The sequence below is a fragment of the Juglans regia genome, chromosome 1, assembly GCF_001411555.2.
Source record: "Juglans regia cultivar Chandler chromosome 1, Walnut 2.0, whole genome shotgun sequence".
Classification (NCBI taxonomy): domain Eukaryota; kingdom Viridiplantae; phylum Streptophyta; class Magnoliopsida; order Fagales; family Juglandaceae; genus Juglans; species Juglans regia.
In genome coordinates, this window is record NC_049901.1 from 4,800,804 (window position 1) to 4,820,904 (window position 20,101).

Below are 20,101 nucleotides of genomic sequence, written 5' to 3' on the forward strand. Positions count from 1 at the left end.
CACTTATAGCCGTTGAAAAGATAAAAATAGGCAATGTGTTACAAATTAGACAAAAACCTTGAAGAAAGGTGTAAATTATTGATTTTTGAAAACTAAAGAATGTGTTAGTTTTGGTCATGTGCAATGTAAAACTCATCAAAGTGTATTTATATTTAACTACAATAATGTTAAAGCCACCGATAAAATGTCTAGTTGGTCATTATTATTTTTTTATTTAATAATTAATGAAATATTTTTTTAATTATATTGTGAATTTAAAAAAAAATATTTAAGAGTATAAAGAAATGATGACTAAAAAAGTCATTTATCCTTGTCGGTAACCTCTCTCGTGCTGCACCGGCCCGACTCGTTTAATCCGTCCACCTCCGTTACTGAGTGGGTCTAGCACATTATTAATTAATCCGTCTCCGTCCACCTCCGTCGACTACAGAGCACACGCGCTTCGGCGGTCTTCAGGTCTCCACCGTCCAATGACCATTCCAAAGATACCCAAATTTTAGCACATGATTAAAGCCCCTCTATATGAGCACTGCTGCACTATCCCCCAACCCACTTTTTCTTCAACTTTTCTCTCTGACCAAACATTTCCCACTCAGCCAACCAAATGCAAAGCTCATCAATGGCTTCTTTAACCTCTGCTCCGATAACCATCTCTACCTTCAAAAAGTTACCCAGCATAGGATCACTACCCACTGCTTCACCTACTGTTAAAACACTACAGTTGAAGCTCACGAACCCAGCTCTCTCCCAAAGCCTCAAGATCCACTCCACCCCACCGAAAAGTCCGAACTTTTTACTACCCAGAAGATTACTCACCTGCAAAAGCCACGACGATCAATCAGGATCTGCAATACCCGGTATTCATTTCTCACGTTTTCTCACTCACCGCGTTTTTCATTCCCCCAAAATTAAACTTTTTGGTGGTTCTTACGGTGACCGTTTTGCTTTTTATGTCTGTTTTTGCAGCCGAAGTTCAAGAACTGCACGTGTACGAGATCAACGACCTTGATCGTGGAAGCCCTGCCGTCCTCCGACTGAGCCAAAAGCCCGTCAATTCCCTAGGCGATCTCGTTCCCTTCACCAACAAAGTATTTTCCAGAAGAAACTCTTTTTATTTTATTTTTTATTTTCTTTCTATTTGGGAAAAACACTTCCTTTAATTTAATCGCATCTTTCTGTATATAACCTTTGTATATTTATTTCAACACAGCTGTTTACCGGAGACCTGAAAAAACAATTGGGAATCACACAGGGACTGTGTGTTTTGATCGAAAACAAACCGGAGAAGAAAGGTGACCGGTTCGAGGCGACATATAGCTTTAACTTCGGAGACTATGGTCACATGGCGGTGCGGGGGCAGTATTTGACCTACGAGGACACTTACCTCTCCGTGGTGGGCGGCTCTGGGATCTTCGAGGGGGTGTACGGCCAGGTGAAGCTGGAGCAAATTGTGTATCCCTTCAAAATCTTCTACACATTTTACTTGAGGGGCATCAAGGATTTGCCCGTCGAGCTACTCGGGAAGCCTGTGGAGCCCAACCGAACCATCGACCCCATCCTTTACTATGCTTCCCACTGGAAACCTATTTTACGTGTCTTGCTCTCCAAATATTTTGCACAACCAAAGCTCGTTTCCAGCGTTAATCAGAAACAAAATGCTTGACTTTGCTGCTTTGCTCTTTTTTAAATTGATCATGTAATTGAGTTGGATAAGCATGTGATCTTTGATGTTTGCTTCAGATTATGGTTATGGATCGATTTGACTCAATATTCCCTTGTTCTTTTGCTATTTTGAAGATTCTTTTCCGATGTTTCTTTGTTTTTTTGGAGATATTAATGTTGTGCGCCATGTGCTATGGGTCATTGTCTAAACGGGCATCGTCCATTGCCTTTTCTGTCAAACTGACTACAAGGGATGGTTCGTCGAGAGTAAAAATCTAGAAGTTTTAGAAAGTTCAAAAAATAAATTAAGGAGATACGTTCACAAAATTAAACACATAAATTAATATAATTTATTAGATATATTTTATAATAAAAATAATTTTAAAATATAATATATTATATCAAATTATGTTAATTTATAAATTTATTTTTATAATATACATCTATATCGTTTCCTAAAAACAATAAAGATAATTATTATTTTTTAAATAATATCCCCACATCCCGACCTTCGCTCTAGTGTCACCGTACCCACTCATAAGTCATAACCATGCCGAGGGGCAAATGCAATAGGAGGCGGAAACTTGCATTGCTTTTACGTTGTGTTTGAAATTTAGACTGATTTTAAATTCGAGTCTAACGTCAAAATAGTCAATTTTTAAATTATTAAATTCATTTTAATTCAAAATCTCTTTGTATGTAAGGTCTACAACTTTTTTAATATATATAAACTTTTTTATAACTTTTTAGTAGATGTTTTTTAATATTTATAACTCAACACCTCTTTATGTACTGGATCCACAATCTTTTTTAATTTTTCATAAATATATATAAACTCATCTTAAAGTTTAAAAATATCTAAACTCATCTTAAACGAGCTTCACAAAATTCATTTCACATTCTCAACTCACTATTATTAATAAAGAGTTGAGTTCAATGTTCAAACGGACATAATGTCTCAGTTCATAAAATCTCAGTTAATAAGCAAAGCAGATTTAGAATTGATTATTACCATCCCATAAAATGTTGTTTGAACTCAAAACTTTGATGTGAGATAAATAACATAAAATTCATTTTATAGTATTTATTACAGATACATTACTCCTTAAAAAAACTAGAATTTGATAATAAAGTGTCTGTTAGTAAACTAGAAAATATGATTACCAGCCAGAGCTTTGACTTCTTACTTTTTTTTTTCTGTTTTTAAAACACGAGGACAATTTCATATGAAGCACAATGCACGTGGTCTCGAACACGAGGATATTTACATGTAAAGCAATTTGCACGTGGATATTATTTTTAGAATTTTCCTTACTATTAAGGGAAATGCTATATCTCTCGCTGGGAGCTTCCGTTTGGAGCTCCCGCCGGAGATTAGTGTATTTTTTATGTATTTTTTTTTAAATTATTTTTTATATAGATTTTTTTAATAATTTTTAATATTTTTAAAAAATAAAAAAATTTAAAATATTATTAAAAAATACTTTCTTAATCACGAAGTAAAATAAAAAATCATAAAAAAATATTTTTTTATTTTACTTCGTGATTAAGAAAGTATATTTTAATGAATTTTTTTTACTTTCTAATTAAGGAAGTATTTTTAATGATGTTCTAAATTTATTTTATTTTTTTAAAAATATTTTTTATAATTTTTTATTTTACTTCATGATTAAGAAAGTATTTTTTAATATATATTTTTTTACTTTCTAATTAAAAAAATATTTTTTAAATGATATTTTAAATTTATTTTATTTTTTTAAAATATTTTAAAATAATAAAAAATTTATATAAAAAATTACTTAAATAAAACACATATAAAATAACATTACACCCCCAGCGGGGCTGTAGCATCACCCTACTATTAATATTAGCTACAGCTTTTGAATGTTCCCATACGGCCGCGGCATGCTATACCACGATCCCACCTCTGGACGGCATGCAGCGCCGTCCATTCGTACACCACGAGACCCACGTGCCCAAATCCACCACGCTTCCCATCTATAATAAGCTGCTATCTATCCGGACACCACCTTAATTTCATTCTCCGCCATCTTTTTCGTCCACCAATTGTCCATTACTTTACCGAAAACAAGAAAGTTACTCCAATGGCCTGCTCAAGCTCTGCATGACCAAGTACATATTTTACACATTTTCCTTTGTGTCATGTGTTTCTCGCAAGTTCCTTTGGTGACCCTTTTGCTTGTTTTTTGCAGCCAAAGTTCAGGAACTGTACGTGTACGAGATCAATGAACGTGATCGTGGAAGCCCCGCCTACCTCCGTTTGAGCCAGAAATCCGTCAATTCTCTCGGAGATATGGTCCCGTTTAGCAACAAAGCATGTTCTTCGATCCTCATCTACTTACTTTCTTCCTTTTTAAAAGCAATATTTCTGTAATATTCTCTCTTATCTTTTCTGGTTTGCAGATATATGCCGGAGACCTACAGAAGCGGTTGGGAATAACAGCGGGCATGTGCATTCTGATCGAAAACAAACCCGAAAAGAAAGGTGACAGGTACGAGGCGATATTCAGCTTTTATTTCGGGGACTACGGTCACATATCGGTGCAGGGACCGTATTTGACCTACGAGGACTCGTGTTTGGCCGTGACGGGTGGTTCTGGTATCTTTGAGGGGGTGTACGGGCAGGTGAAGCTGCACCAGATTGTGTTCCCCTTCAAGCTTTTCTACATTTTTTATTTGAAGGGCATCGGAGACTTGTCCGAAGAGCTTGTTGGGAAGCACGTGGAGCCGACCCGGCCAGCTGTTGAGCCGAGCCCTGCGGCTAAGGCTTGTGAGCCCCAAGCCACCATCGCTAATTTCACTCGTTGAAGGAATATTATGAACGCCGTTGTTGATCAATGATGACGATGACATTGATAGTCAATAAATTATTTGCATATTGTATTTTTCCCCGAATGTGACTTTGATCTTAACGTCACACATGATATTCTTGTGGAAGTTAGCAAATCCACGTTAATTTACTTCTTCAATTTTTAAAGAGATGTTATATTCTCAAAGTGTTGTGTATAACGTACAATTTTAATTAAGTAATGATATATATAATTTTAGAGTATGTAATTTTTGTATACCACATATATCTACTTAACTAATATGTTTTTGTTATTTGTTATTTTTTTTTTAAACACGCACATATTTAGATATTAAGAAAAAAAGATAAAAATAATAAAATACATATTGATTAGACGGAGTTGTGTGGTGTAAGGCTTTTATGTATAATTTCTCATTAAAAAAAATTAATTTTTTCATACAAGTCCTAAATTAATCTATTTTAAAAAAAAATAGTGCGTTAGACTTGCATATCCTATGAGTACAAATATAATTTATCATCCAAGACTGAATTTATAAAATTTAAAATTTAAAATTTATCTTTTAAATCAAATTATATTATATAATTAAACATTTTATTTAATATGCTCTGCAATATAAATTTTCTTCCCAAAAAGTGACTGTTCTTGATATTAATATCGGATCCAGATTTCTTAAAATTAGACGACAGTCTGTTTGATGTTGACATTCATTCACAGCCAATATTTAATGAAGGAATATCTACAAATTGATATTTATCATTTTTTGAATTGTGGATAATATATAAAATAAAAAAGAATTTTAATAGGATCTTACTTTAGAATTTTCTTTGTAATGAGATAAGTCAAGTAAATGGCTTTCGCAAATTTAAATTGGCTTATCGAAATTGAATGTACGCACAATTATACCTTGCTAGCTGTCTTAAACTCTTGTTTTATTAAAGAAGTCACTTAAGAAAAAAAATATATTAAATTTGTTCCGAAACTGACGTCGCATACTCAGATAAAGTGTGCGACACGAGGAGAGCGATGGAGACCGCATGCTGGTTTGACGCTGGATTTAATAAGCCATTAACGGCTGGTTTGACGGTTAGAATGAGACATAAAATTTTTATCTTATTTTATTTTATTAATATAATTTTTTAAAATTTTTATATAAAATATAATAAATAATTTAATTTTTTTAAATTTTAATATAATAATAATATTAAAACATAATATTTTAAACATCTCATCTAATCTCATCATTCCAACTTTATCAAATATTTACATAAAATAAAATAAATAATTTAACTTTTTCAAATCACAAAATAAAAATAAAATAAACAATTCAACTTTTTCAAATCTCAAAACTAAAATTATATTAAAAAATATATTCTAATAATATTTTATTCAATTTTTTAACTTTAATCTCAACTCATCTAATCTCATCTTTAAAAACAAACAAACTCTAAAATAAAATATAAAATTCTTATTTCACTCCTCTTTAAACCTGTCCTAAAAGTTGAATTATTGATATATTGAAAGTGTTGACTGTTGAGGATCGAGAATGACTGGAAATTCTCGATCATGTTACACACGCTGAATGCATGCATGCATGCCATGCTTCTTCTTTTTTGTAACTACTTTGGAAGTTCTTCCAAGTAATCGTTTTTTATACCGTCGATATTACTTTTGACGTGTTTCACGAGGGTAATAAAGAAAGGAAAATGTTAGTATACTATTTGAGTTTGTGTTTTATTTTGATTGTTTATATATTTTTATTTTTTATTTTTTTTATTTAATAATTAAAAAAGGAATTTTTAATATATTTTTTTATTTTTTTATTTTTAAAAATATTTAAATATATTAAAAAAATACAAATATAAATACAAATTTATGCTAGGCGTGTCGGTGGCAGCCAGCATGACTCGTAAAGAAAAGAGGAGGAGAAAACAATTGGCTTTATAGCAAGATCAATCTAATTTCTATCTCTTATTTATATGGATTATATGTGTTAAGAATTCTAAATTTCGAACACGGTTATAGACTTATGAACAATGACTTTACTGTTCATATAAACAAGAATTTATCGATTATGAACTTGTAAATCAATACGGAATTCCGTATTTTTAACATTTTCACTATAAAATAAGTGATGTCCACTACAAAAAGAATTATTACACCAATATTACAACTCGTTTTCCCATCTCAAGAGCGTCTCAAAATCACAGTCATTATTCGCCAATACCTTTGCCATAAACGAGTTTTTGGTGCCCCCTAAAAGCGCTTCCACCCACATGGAACATTTGAACATGGCGAGACGCGTCCGAAGACACCAAAATTTCCTTGACATTTTTCCTACCAAATACCAAACCCGCCTAGAATTTAAAGGAATTTCTTCCTACCTTTCCGAACTTTCTAATTTTCCTCTTGAACAATATTAATGCCTCCTTTCGACTAGACCCGTTAATTTCTACCGTCCGTCCGTACACCCCAAGAGTTATTATCACATGATTGGAATCTTATGGTCTTACCGGCCAGCCTAACCTTTTCATATAAACAGCTAACTCCCCTGTCGTTCTAATCAAGTTCCCTTACTTTCTCGCTGACCAAGCACTGTTTGAAGAACTTCACCACAAGTAAGAGCTCTCCGTCTCTCACTAATGGCCTGCTCAAGCTCTGCTTTGATAACTACCTCTTCCTCTGTCAAACTTGCCAATCCCAGATCACAATCCAGTACTACTACTTCACCAGCCAGCAGACTTCTATCTTTCAAGCTCTCAAATCCATCCATCACCCAAAGCCTCAAACTCCGCTCAAGTCCAGCACAATGCCCCAGCCTTTCGCTACCCAGAAGATCATTCACTTGCAAAAGCCAGGCCGACCTATCGGGCTCTGCTAGGCCCTGTAATTCTCACTTTCACCCCCCCTAGTTTTTCTTTTACGAAATCGAAGTTTTTTGTTGGATCATGTGTTACCCTTGGTTTTTCTGTCTGTTCTGTTTTCGCAGCCAAAGTTCAGGAACTGTACGTTTACGAGATCAACGAGCAGGATCGTGGGAGTCCTGCCTACCTCCGGTTGAGCCAGAAACCCGTCAATTCCCTTGGCGACCTAGTCCCTTTTAGCAACAAAGTAATTTTCCCTGACTCGTCTGCAATAAAGTAACTTTATCTATCTCAAACTTTATATGTACGTAATAATAGGTGTATACTGGAGACCTGCAAAAGCGGGCGGGGATCACGGCGGGAATATGCATTCTCATCGAAAACAAACCGGAAAAGAAAGGAGACCGGTACGAGGCGATCTTCAGCTTTTACTTCGGGGGATACGGTCACATATCAGTGCAAGGAGCTTATTTGACGTACGAGGACACGTATCTGGCCGTGACAGGTGGATCAGGGGTCTTCGAGGGGGTGTACGGTGAGGTTAAGCTACAACAGCTTGTGTTTCCCTTTAAGCTCTTCTACACGTTTTTCTTGAAGGGCATCAAGGACCTTCCAGAGGAGCTCGTCGTGAAGCCGGTGAGCCCAACCCAGCAGTCGAGCCCACCCCTGCGGCTAATGCCTGTGAGCCCGATGCCACCATTTTCAACTTCACCAACTGATAGATGCCGCTAATGTTAAGTGCTGTTTGCAAATTTCTGTTTCGAAGAGTCGGTGCATGCTTGCACGATTGGAAACCAAAATCTATTTGCCGTCTCCCAGTAGATGTATGTATCTATGTGTGTGGTCCCACCGAGAGTCATACAAGAATTACATAAAAATAATTTTAAACGTAGCTTCATCTTATTAAATTCTTATATATTCATTATTCATAAACTATATATTTAATAAAAAAACAAAATTAAAAATTAAAAAATTATGAGTGGTATATAGTGTAGAGATAATGAATAAATTTTTTTATAAAAATAACTTTATAATGTAACAAATCATATCAAAATATATCAATTTATAAAAAATTTTTATATAATCACCCTATAACAAAATATTTTCCTTTTCTTTTTACAGCTAAAGGCGAGAACAAGAAAACAACGAATCTGTTAACTACACTACTTTTACATATATCTAAGTGTATAGTAGCTTAGATAATTATTTTTTAATATTATTTTTCTCATCCCAAAACTTTTTTCTTATCATTTATCAAATGTATTATATCTTTTTTTGTTGCCACTTTATATATCGCCCATGTGCATTCTATATGTTTATTTTTTAAACCGTTTTGACGCTACTTTTATTTCAATTCCCCTTTTTAAATGCATACTAATAAACATCGTTTTTTATTGTCCATGAATAGCATTATAATCAGTCTCGAATATATAAATAGAATATTCAACAATTGTATGAGTACTCTCGTGAATTGAAGAGTTTTTTTTATTAACAAAACAAGGTAAAACAATAAAATATAAGTATTGAGAATTTTAGTAAAATAAATAAAATTACATAGAATGATATACGGAAGGGATAAAATGTATCATGCCTAAAGTGGTTTTTAAGACTCAGCCCAATATAAAAGGAAGGGAACAAAATGTTAAGAATGGTGTCAAGAGGAAAATAGAGAATGAGACATAAATGAGAGGCGATGTGACATGAAGGAGGGGACAGAAGATAAAAAAGAGGAAACCAGACGACTTCAGAGACTTTTGGCCAGGCTTCTCCTCGTGGGCTTATTCACCTCAGGAATTCCAGCGACGATATCTCTACCAGAAGCTATATTTCTCATTTCATTATCATGGATGTACGCACTGATACCATACAACCGTATTGGATCACTGCCGAGGACTCTACACTATGCTAATTGAGGCCCGAATAGTCTCAACAGTCCGAGAATGAATCTTTCTTCCCTTTCAGCCTGTTGTACTATTTTTAGGTGTTAACAACATATATAACTATTAGATTCTAAAAAATAAGCTTGAAAAATGTATTTAAAAAAATTATAATAATTAAATAAAAAAATGTAACTATTAGATACAAGTATTAAAAAAACAGATAAAAAAGAATAAATAAACAAAAAAAACAACATTTTATTCTGAGTTTAATAGCTAATCTAACGTGTTGTTAAGTTTTGAACGAGATAGTAAAAAGTAAAAAGTAAAAAGTGACGTATCAGTTAAAACTTAAATATTGCCTAAAATTTTACCTATTCTCTGTCGTGCATGCAAGACGGCAGGAAAAAAAAACGTGACCTAATTGACACTATCTGATAAATTGCTCGTGGCCAACATAAGTTGTTAATTAATTGACCGTGTTACACGACAGCAACATATATTAATCAGTACTCTAGATAAACGTGTTACACGATTTTTGCCCAAAAATACAAAATAAAAGGCCCATGCTTCTTCAAAGAGTTGAACAAAAATATTATAAAATTAAAAAATTATTTGAATATTATTTTTATTTTAATATTTAAAAAAATTGTATAATTTTTTATATTTTGTTTAAAAGTTTGAAAAATTTGTATTGGATTTTGTATTTGGATAAAACTTTACTACTCCTTATCTTCACACATTATACTTTTTTTTTTTAATTTTTCTGATTTTATTATTTATAAATTAATTGATTTCTTCTATTAATTATTTATACACTACATATTTAATAAAAAAAATAAAAAATTAAGTATTGTGTGTAATGTGAAAATGACGTGTATAATTTTTTTATTTGGATAATAATAAAATTAAAAAATATTTTATATTTATATAATATTTAATAATTAAATACCCGAAAATACTAACAAATTAGCCCTAAGACCCCGTCCCAATCTTCTATCAAGATTATAGAGTACAAGCCCAATGCTCGCCCCCACGAAGTCCAAGAATAAATCTGAATCAACATGGGCTCCGCGACAAATAAACAAAGGGCAATGATACACTAATAACTACGTGAGAAATGATAATTGTAATGTAAGTATCGTGTAAATATTTAAAAAATAAATATAAATATAAAATTTCTATAAAAATAAAATTGATTTTTTAATAATAAATTTTATTATTTTTTAAAATAATTATATAATATTTACGCACGATAACATTTAACATTATTAAAACTCACGAGTTTCGAAAGTAACATTTTTTAAAAAAAAATACTATTCTTACCATTAGTTTCTACCGTTAGTTTCTATCGCTGTGAGTTATTTATTTATTTTTATTTAATAATTAATTAAGTATTTTTTAATATTATTATATTTTTTTATTTTTAAAAATATATTCAAATGTATTAAAAAAATACATATAAAAAAATATAAAAAAAAATATTCCAAAAACACTAACAGGAGCTCCCAGCAGCGGGAGTAGCACCGCTCTTTTCTCCGCTCTTTTCTCTTTTTCTTCCCGCGCATGCCAACGATGCATTCTTTCTTGTTCTGATCGTTACAAATTTATATATTATTTCCCTTAATTAACTTAATTTATATAAATCCTTTTAGTCGGACTAATTTTTGTTTGAAGTTTTAACTGACTCTGATATCCATGATTTTATGCAGAAATATAATATCATAGAGTGGGCTATGATATTATATTTTTTAACTGGTCAGAGTAGCCTTCTCAATCTGACTAATAGATAAAATATAGATTTTTATTTATTTTTATATTTTTTTAACATCTTTAAATATTTTTAGAAAATAACAAAATATATAAATATACTAAAAATCATTTTCTTAGAATTTAAAAAAAAATTAAATAAACAAGTGATTAAAGTAAGAGGACAAAATAAGAAGATAAACTAGCATTTTCCAAAATCATAACTATATCACTATGGTCCGCATTGGCGTTTTAAGCTTTTATTATGCTTTGTCTTATGGGTCGGATTTTTATCTGTTTCAGCCCGTTCATGTTTTGTCAGAAGGGTCCACCAGCGACCTGCGTTAAAATTACTTTTTAAAAATTATTTTATAAAGCACTTGTAAGTTAAAATATAATATCTGTTTAGGTCTGTAGTAGGAATCTCTAAAAAATATTTAAATAATTTAAAAAATTTGTTAATAAAAAATTTAGATTGTTTGAATGTTACATATTAAAATATTTTTAATTTTAAATAAGTTAAAAAATACGTTTGACGAAAAATATCATTTTTTATATTTTTCTTCAAATATATTTTTTTGAATAATACAGAACGTAATTTGAATAAAAAAAAAACTATCAATAGATAGATAAAAATATTCATACAATTCTCAGATTATTATAATTTTTCAAACTTTAAAGGATATAATCATAATCTTTAAAAATTTAAATAATCGTGATTTCTATATTAAAAAATATTTTTTTAATTTATTTCTAAATAAATGTAATATGTTTGAAAATATTTTAAATATATAATTATTAAATAATAAATACATTTTTAATAATAAAACTTATTATTTAAATTATAAATTATAAATATTAAAATTATAAACTATATTTTTCATCACAATCTCAAACATGCACATAATTATATAAAGAATTTCATTTTCATCGTTTCCCATTTTAACCAAACATTCAAATTGTTAATCCAAATGAACTTTTGTAACCACATTCAAGAAGAAGCTGGCATGGCCACCTGCAGAGCATTAGCATGTGACTTGGCATGGGCATTTATTATAGATAATATCTTATCATCTTAACCTAACATATTGACTTCAATTTCTAATTATAATCATAGATAGACTTCAATTAGACTTGAAAAAACTTTAAAAACCATTAAACATTAAAATTTCTGGATCTACTACGGTAACAGAAAAAAAAATGGAATTGTGGAGAAAAATGGTGCGTTGAACAGCAACCAGATGCGTTTTCTTCTAACTCCGATTCCAAGCTCAGTGGCTCCAAGTCTGCCTTTCTAATGGTTGTTGTCCAAGCTTCCAAGCTGAAGCTCCCCAACCCTCCCCTCTCCTCCTTCCCGCCTCCCATAACCTCTCTCCTCTTCGAACCCCACTCTCTCTCTCTAGCCCTCATGCACTCCGACTCTTGTTTCTCTCTTTACCCTTCTCTCTCCCCTCTTTCTTTATCCTCCCTCCCTCCCCCTCAAACCATCATTCCTCCTCCTTCTTCCTCCTCCGCCTTCATTCTCCTCCAAAGTCAAAACCCTAACCATAATCCTAGCCCTAACCCTACGAACACACGCACTCTTTTTGTTGTATCGGGTCCGTACAGAGGTGGGTCCCAGGTTCTCCTCCGGTTCTATGTTCTAGTGCGGAAGAGCAAGGCGTTCGCCAGAGCCCAGGTAGTTTGCAATCAGAGAGGTCTTCGGTTCGATGATAAATTGGGGGTCTTGGTCGATGTGAATCACGGGGTTTCGGTTCGGCTCTCTGGGTCGGTCAATTTCTTCGCTATATACTCTATTTCGAGCTCGAGAATTTTGGTTTTCGCGGTAAGAACTGTAGGTGAGGATGATGGGGTGGTTGTGAAATTGATGAGGAGCGCTGTGATTGAGTGCTCCAAGCCCGTCTTCTCGATTAGCATCTCGTGCGGGTCCTTGATTTTGGGGGAGGAAAACGGGGTTAGGGTTTTCAATCTGAGGCCCCTCGTCAAAGGCCGGGTTAGGAATTATTCGAGTTCGGATATGAATTTGACAAATGGGAAATTATTGAATGAGAAATCGGAAGGTCGAGGATTGCATTTACCGAATGGCGAAATTGGGGATGATAATACCAAGTACAGAGGTGGCCAAAGTGGTGTTGAAGGAGCTTCAAGGGTTACTAGGAATGGCTATTTGGATGGGAGGATTGATAAGCATTGCGAATCTGGTAAGTGTGTGAGCTCTATACATTACTCCGAGTGAGAAATATTGCTCTATGTACTCCATGTTGAGTGGTGTTGCTAATTTGGAAAATAATTGAGTAGCTCTCGTTAAGTAAATTTGATTTTTATTGTAGAACTAACTATTTTGTCACATCGCAATAGATTTCAGTTTCATACATGGCAATGCTGATTTTCCAATCCTTTAAGTACGTGTGCTAAATCCTGTAGTTAGCCTTGAAATCCGATAAGAGCTGGAAAATACTAGTAATATAATGTTAATATCCTATTCATGTATGGAAAGGGAAAAACCGTACTTAACATTAGGAAAGCTTTGGGTTCAGTTTCTGTTTCTGTTTCTCTAAAGCTTGAAATGTAGAAGGTATATCACATTCGAAGAAGCCTGCTATATATATATATATTATACACACATATATATGCATGCACATATATGTATAATTATGCATATTTATTTAGTACTCTACAAGTCTATAAGATGGTATTACTTGCGAGAAAGAGAGGGAGAAGTCTATGAAATGGCTAAAATAAAGCTTCTGGAATTCCATGACGGTCTAAATTCTAATATACAGCTTCTCATTTCTTGTCAAAATAGATCCCGCGATCCTTTGAAACTGAGCTTTCAATGGGAAATATACTACTTCTATGGAAACAACTGTATATGAAAAGAAAAATCATCGGGAAAAGAAAACAATCGCTTCTTCTTACCTTGCTAAATAGCAGGGATTGATCTTGATATTCCTCTTTTTGTTGCCATCATATGCATCGAACAAAGTGTTTAGAGATTCTATCATATTGTAATTTTTACAGTAGCTGTTCTTTGATATTGACAAAATTTTACGATGAAAAAATATGATTGATAGGCTGCATAAAAGCACAGGAATATGGGTTGGTTGCAGGAGATCTATTAATAAGCAATGGGTGGGGGAATTTGAGAGTTGATGCTGCAAAGTGACTCTTTGGGTGTCCCATGGGAGCCAAAGGATTATTATTATTATTATTATTATTTTTTAATTTGGGTTTATATCAATGATTATTCTTGATATGGAGTAGGCATATAAATGGATATTTGGCTTCAAAAATTAAGTATTTCTCTTGAGATTTGCTATCAATATTCATGTGTATGCTGGTTTGATTGAAAGGAGAAAAAAAGAAGAAAAAGGATTGGAAGCATGATAACTGGCAATTTCCTTAGTATGCCAAATTTCAAATGCATATTAATATCCATAAAATATAACTATAGCTTCAGCTGGGGCGGATTTGGGTTAATCTAATAGTCTTACCATCGAAAGCATATCACTTGCTACATATCTTGGTTTTATTCCCTTTTACTACAGCATTTAAGTGATGTGATTTGAAGAACCTTAGTATCATTATGTGCGATGTTTCTTCTTATGCTGTGGCTTGCCTGTCCTATAATACGGTTTTACTGTATCTTATGGCTAACTAAGTGTGGACAACCTGCTGTACATACTTGTGCAGTACATACTCGTGCAATACTTGTGCACTACTTGCTGCAAATTTATCTTTTCATGTACGTTCCGCTGACAAATTGTTTTTTAGGTATTTTGACCAGGTACTACCTAATCAAGGTGCTGTTCTTTGGTTAATACATAAGGATGCCTCTAGATGGTAAATTACTGATTGTTAGAAAGAAGACTTTAATTAGGGGTTATCTGTCATGATTTTCTTATTCAAATGGAACCTCTAGCTAGTAGACGGGTCACTAAATTCTTTTTCTTTAGTATTTCCATGAATGCAGAATACTGACTATCTGATCACATGTCTTCATTCAGCTAGGTTGCTTCCACTGGTTCTTAGTATTTCAGCTAATTGTGCATTTTAATCTGCAGTGAAGCAGAGTTCCATTAGATTGAGACAAGACTCTAGTGAAGGAGGTGCAATGTTTGTGCCATTTGCAGCTGATGAGGTTGGATCCTCATCATCCACTAGAATGCTACTTATGTTGGTAAAGGCAATCTCCATCCAGGCGTTGTCTCCAAAAAAATTTGTAATCTTGGACTCAGCCGGAGATTTACACCTATTGCACCTATCCAATTCTGCCATTGGATCTGATACTTTTCACATGCAGCAATTGCCCCACATCATGAAAGTGCAAAAGTTGGCTATTCTTCCTGATGTTTCTATAAGTAAGTTTCAATTCTTCTTTTGAATTGTCTCGGCAGATATTTTCATGTTAGACTGCTTCATTACCAAAGTTGCTATGAATTTTGATGTAGCTGTGATTTGAGGAAGGGGAGGGGGGAGGAGGTTGGGGACATTTGCAACCAGGAACTGAGAGAGCCAGGCACTCTACATGTTAAGGGGTTGAATTATGAGTAGTCTGGCCTTTGTGCTTGGTTTATATGAGAAAGAGTGTGAGAGAGAGCGCAGATTTTGTAGCACACAGGGAGGGAAGAGCAGAGAGTGAATGCTGTAACACAGTGGTAGGGGGGGGAGAGAGAGAGAGAGAGAGCAATTGTTATAGCACAGAAGGAGGGAGAAAGAGCAGAGAACAAAATTATAGCACACATGTTATGCCAATCCACTTTATTTTTAGATCTTTGACTTTTGATAGCACTAAAAGCATGTGCTCATGAGTCACTGTGTGTGCTCTCCACCGTTAAATGAATGTGCCATCACTTTGCAGGGACTCAAACTGTTTGGATATCTGATGGATATTATTCTGTGCACGTGATGGCAGCATCTGACATGGACACTGCTGTGAACGAGAATGAAAGAAAGGAAAGTGAAGAAAAGTTAATGCAAATCTCAGGTTTTCATGATTCCATAATTTTCTGGTTACTCAGAATGATATACTTGCCTTTTAGGCATTTAGAACATACCTGCTTATTTGTTTGCCTAGGGAATGCAAATGCTTTCCAATGTAGCATTTGTTATCGATTTGACCCTCATAGTGGAGTTGTATGATGTGAAGAACTCATTTTGACGGGTAATGCTAAAAAGTGGGAGCCACCATTAAAAAAATAATTTTTTTTATGTGGATCCTAGATTTATTCACTTTTTTCAAAGGGAGTACATGGGAACTCCACACTCCAGGACTGCAAATATCATGTAACGTCCCAAGGGAAGACCCAAAGCACATGGCTTATACTCCAAAAGGACTAGTCAATGATACAATTTGAGCTCCATTGGAACATTATAAGAAGCAAGAATTTGTCATTTCCAAGTAATGTGGGATCTCATACACCACCTACCTTATCCTCTTATCATATGGGATATCATAATCTCCCCCCCTCCCTCCCAATTAAATTCCCGACGTCCTTGTTGGGCCTATCCGTTATAGGTGGCACGGCTTAAGTCCCATATTTCTGGTTGGGATATACTCTGACACCATTTGTAACGCCCCAATGAAAGGCTCAAACCACATGGCCTATACTCCAAAAAGACTAGTCAATGATACAATTAGAGTTCCATTGGAACATTATAAAGAGCAATAACTTCTCATTCCTAAGCAATGTGGGATCCCATACACCACCTACATTATCCTCTTATCATATGGGGTATCACATATCATTTCTCATATATATATATAATATTAGGAAGAGGCAAGTCTAATTATTTTCTGTTTGTCTGTTAGTTAGTCAGGCAATTTTCACCAGTGAAAGGGTAGAAGATGTTATTCCTTTGGCTTCGAATGCTGTTTTGATTCTTGGACAAGGTAATCTCTGGATTTCTTACTTTAAAAATAATCTGTAAAGAAGAAGTGCCATACCGATGTTTGATAGTTTGAATTTAGTCTTGTATTTTAAAAGGTTTCGATTTCATTCCTGAAATTTTTTAACTCTGAGCTATTTAGTCCTTTTGTCACTAGAACTTTTTTATAAGTAAAACTAATAATTTCATTACAAAAATTGATTGTGGTCAATATGCAAAAGAGTCATGTCATTGTCATCACCTTTTGTGATGGCATGGAATAAAAGACTATATTGCTTACAATTAAGGATTTTATGGATGAACTTGGAACCTTATTTTTTTGGGGACTGAATTAGAACTTTGTAAATAAACCAACTACTGTATCAAACTAAATGGGTAACTGTATAGAAATGCGCCCAATTGCCTAACAATGTATCAAACATTGTTTGTCATGGAGTTTTTTCTGGTCGATATACTTGGGCTATGCCTATTTCAATATCAATAAAATATTTCTCATAAAAAAAAAAGTTTTTTCTGGTCAGTAATTTCTGATTTCTGCTCTGCCACATGCTGCTGTAATCCCTGCCTCCCTCTCTATTTATTGTTTTGGCTAATGTTTATCCCTGTTGACCAGGAAACTTGTATGCATATGCAATTTCCTAAAGTTGCTCAGGTTCTCAGCGATTATATCTTTAGTGGTTAGTAGCTTGACCTGTTTTCCTGCCCTATATTATTTTTTCTCTTATTGTTATGATTTAAGCTGGTTATTTTCAGGAAAGCTATGTTCCAGGAGCTAATAGATGATGTCTGCCAGTTTGAGTGGGTTCCTGGATCAATTGTTCTGTGCTCCCGGTAAGTCTTTTAAATTATAATGCAGGTTTGTCACATATTTTCTGTAAAATATAGAACGACCTACCCCTGGTTTAGAACTTGATTCATGTTATCCTGAATTTCAGTTGATTTTCATGCATCCTCTGATTACCATGGTTCGCTTTCATTATGTTGTTGAGTCACAAGCTGCAGCTGCCTCATTTATTTATTGGTGCATGAAACCTCAACAATTGCAGAGCTCTTGAAGGTATGCATGACACTCTGTTTTCATTGTATCAGATGTTTTATGGCTCTGTAGTTGTTTATTTGAGTGAGATGTCAAGAAATACTTTGACATGCTGTTGGAGGTATATGGAAATATAAAAAAGGTTGTATCTATATGGTGCATACTGATGATAAACTAAAGGAATTGGCTTCAACCTTGTCATTTTGACTGAAGGGTCACATTATGTCCAAGTTGGCGGCAACTCTTTTTTTGGCAAGTAACCATTTTGTCAAACCAAATTACCTATTTTATGTTGCTTCACTATTGTTGCTGGATCCCAAAAAGTTGTCATTAATAATTTCTTCTTAGCTTCTATATAAATCCTCGGAAACATGAGCTATTGCAGCATCCACCTCAGCCTCTGAGTTGGGTTTGATTTTGCCAAGTGCTGACGTATTGGATGTTTCCCACTTTTATCATCACTTAGGCCCCGTTTGGATTCATAGATGAGATGTTATCATTATTTGACCCGTTTGGATTCATAGATGAGATGAGTTGAGATGGTTTGTGAATAGTAATGCGATTTGTGAGTTAAAATTTGTGAATAGGAGTGAGATCACCTCTCAATTCAAACTGGCCCTCAATTGACATTAAAATTAGGTTTTATGACTAATACAATTGCCTGATTTAATTCCAGAATTATCCTTAATAAATGGTTCCATGAATGGTTTTCTTTCTCTCTCTCTCTGAATTCAGTGAAATGGTTTGCATCTTATGCCTGACTTCATTAAATTTTATGAGGATTTTTGTTATTCCTACAACTTTTAGGAAGTATAGAATCATGGTAACCAGTTGGATTCCTCGTCTCGGAGTTCTGAAGATCAAGTTTTATAACAGCTCAAAGCCACCTCTGTGCTACACATCCTGCTTCCATGAGCTGCAAGACAACTTCGCCCCAGATGCGAACTTGTTGCAGCAGTTCATCTGTTTTCCCCTATTTTGGAGCTCGCATCAAGTCCAAGCTTGTCTACTGGAGGACTGGCGATGATATGATCCATCATAAGTTGCTTTTATCTGTTGCAAGATTGTGTATGATTTGGATGGAACTCCATAATATTCCTTTACATTCAGGTCTGTAAAACTCTTTCGGTTTGGAATTGTTTAAACTAATTGGCACAGATAAATGGGGGTGGTCACCCGTTTCAATGCGGTAGTTATGCTTATAAATTGTAATTCCGAATGGCATATTTGGTAATTTTCGAATAACTTGTGAAACTTTGATCAATTATCAACTATTTTTCCCTCTACTCTTTGCGGTTGAGATAGCCTGTTTTCGGAGTGTCATGCAACCGGGTTAGATATTTCTTTCCCATAATTGAAGATAAAGGTAACTTGCATTTTAGATGAAAGCCCATGTAATCATTCATTGCAGGTTTCTTCAGAATATTTAACATTTGTTAGGTGAAATCCAGATTCATTTTCTTCCTAACGTGACAATGGGAAGGTCAGAGAAAACGTGAATGAAAAATTGCCTGAGTTGACATTTCGGCAGATGATATACAAACTGTGACATGATAATGAAGCCCAGAGAGGTTCGTTTTCACTCATGGAACTCACAATCAGTATTTTCCCCTTTTTCGTTTTCACCTCTTCTTTCTGTTCTCTGTTGCACTCTCTCCATCTATAATGGAAGGGCAAATTGCAATCTTGTGAAGATCGAGAAGAACAACATATGAGACAACTACCTAGGATGGTAGGGGATAAAAGAATAAAGATAACTCCTTGGAAAGGGCAAAAAACTAGAAAATAGAAAATTAAATGAAGTAGATGGAACCAATCTGACACCCTAAGAAGCAGTCGCTTTCGTGAAATGTACCTTGCATACACATCGGACAAAGAATGACGGCCATGATGAGCCCTAGTTAGGACCCCCCCCGACCTGCTCCTCCACATAATTTGAAGCAGCTCCTCCTCCAACCCCGCACTTTTTTTCACAACGATGATGATACCCACATGCACAAGCACAACCCCAAAGAGTCCCCCACCTCCACATCCTACTCATTTCCACTCTTTTTTCCTGTTTCCAAACCACACTGAAAACAACCCAACAATAATATCTACTCGATCAACTTGTCTTTTGAGTTATGACCATATCCTCAAAGAGTGGCAATCGGATAGGCTCTCACCTCTTTACTGATTTTGCCATGTGTCAAGAAT

General features: G+C 34.1%; 3 protein-coding genes and 1 pseudogene across 7 annotated transcripts; all 4 read left to right on the plus strand.

Annotated features, from left to right (window-relative positions):
* The first annotated feature begins 335 nt into the window (after window positions 1-335).
* LOC109002750 (allene oxide cyclase, chloroplastic-like) lies at window positions 336-1,813 on the plus strand. Its single transcript, XM_018980630.2, has 3 exons — window positions 336-857; window positions 967-1,088; window positions 1,211-1,813. Exons 1-3 carry the CDS (start codon window positions 605-607, stop codon window positions 1,661-1,663), a joined length of 828 nt encoding a protein of 275 aa, XP_018836175.2. The 5' UTR covers window positions 336-604; the 3' UTR covers window positions 1,664-1,813.
* A 1,891-nt stretch (window positions 1,814-3,704) lies between these two features.
* On the plus strand, window positions 3,705-4,682 carry LOC109002736 (allene oxide cyclase, chloroplastic-like). 2 transcript variants are annotated; one of them, XM_035694254.1, is made up of 3 exons: window positions 3,705-3,795; window positions 3,876-3,997; window positions 4,087-4,682. In XM_035694254.1, exons 2-3 carry the CDS (start codon window positions 3,977-3,979, stop codon window positions 4,489-4,491), a joined length of 426 nt encoding a protein of 141 aa, XP_035550147.1. In that variant the 5' UTR covers window positions 3,705-3,795; window positions 3,876-3,976; the 3' UTR covers window positions 4,492-4,682. The 2 variants fall into 2 exon arrangements, with proteins under 2 accessions (XP_035550147.1, XP_035550144.1); XM_035694251.1 differs by having other exon boundaries at window positions 3,876-4,682.
* Window positions 4,683-7,065: 2,383 nt separating this feature from the next.
* On the plus strand, window positions 7,066-8,213 carry LOC109002737 (annotated as a pseudogene).
* A 3,934-nt stretch (window positions 8,214-12,147) lies between these two features.
* LOC109002744 lies at window positions 12,148-19,191 on the plus strand. Of its 4 annotated transcripts, none has more exons than XM_035694223.1 (8): window positions 12,148-13,181; window positions 15,045-15,341; window positions 15,842-15,967; window positions 16,793-16,873; window positions 17,483-17,546; window positions 17,623-17,700; window positions 17,805-17,926; window positions 18,713-19,191. In XM_035694223.1, exons 1-5 carry the CDS (start codon window positions 12,278-12,280, stop codon window positions 17,509-17,511), a joined length of 1,437 nt encoding a protein of 478 aa, XP_035550116.1. In that variant the 5' UTR covers window positions 12,148-12,277; the 3' UTR covers window positions 17,512-17,546; window positions 17,623-17,700; window positions 17,805-17,926; window positions 18,713-19,191. The 4 variants fall into 4 exon arrangements, with proteins under 4 accessions (XP_035550116.1, XP_035550117.1, XP_035550120.1 ...); XM_035694224.1 differs by having other exon boundaries at window positions 17,916-17,926; XM_035694227.1 differs by having other exon boundaries at window positions 16,797-16,873.
* Window positions 19,192-20,101: the final 910 nt, after the last annotated feature.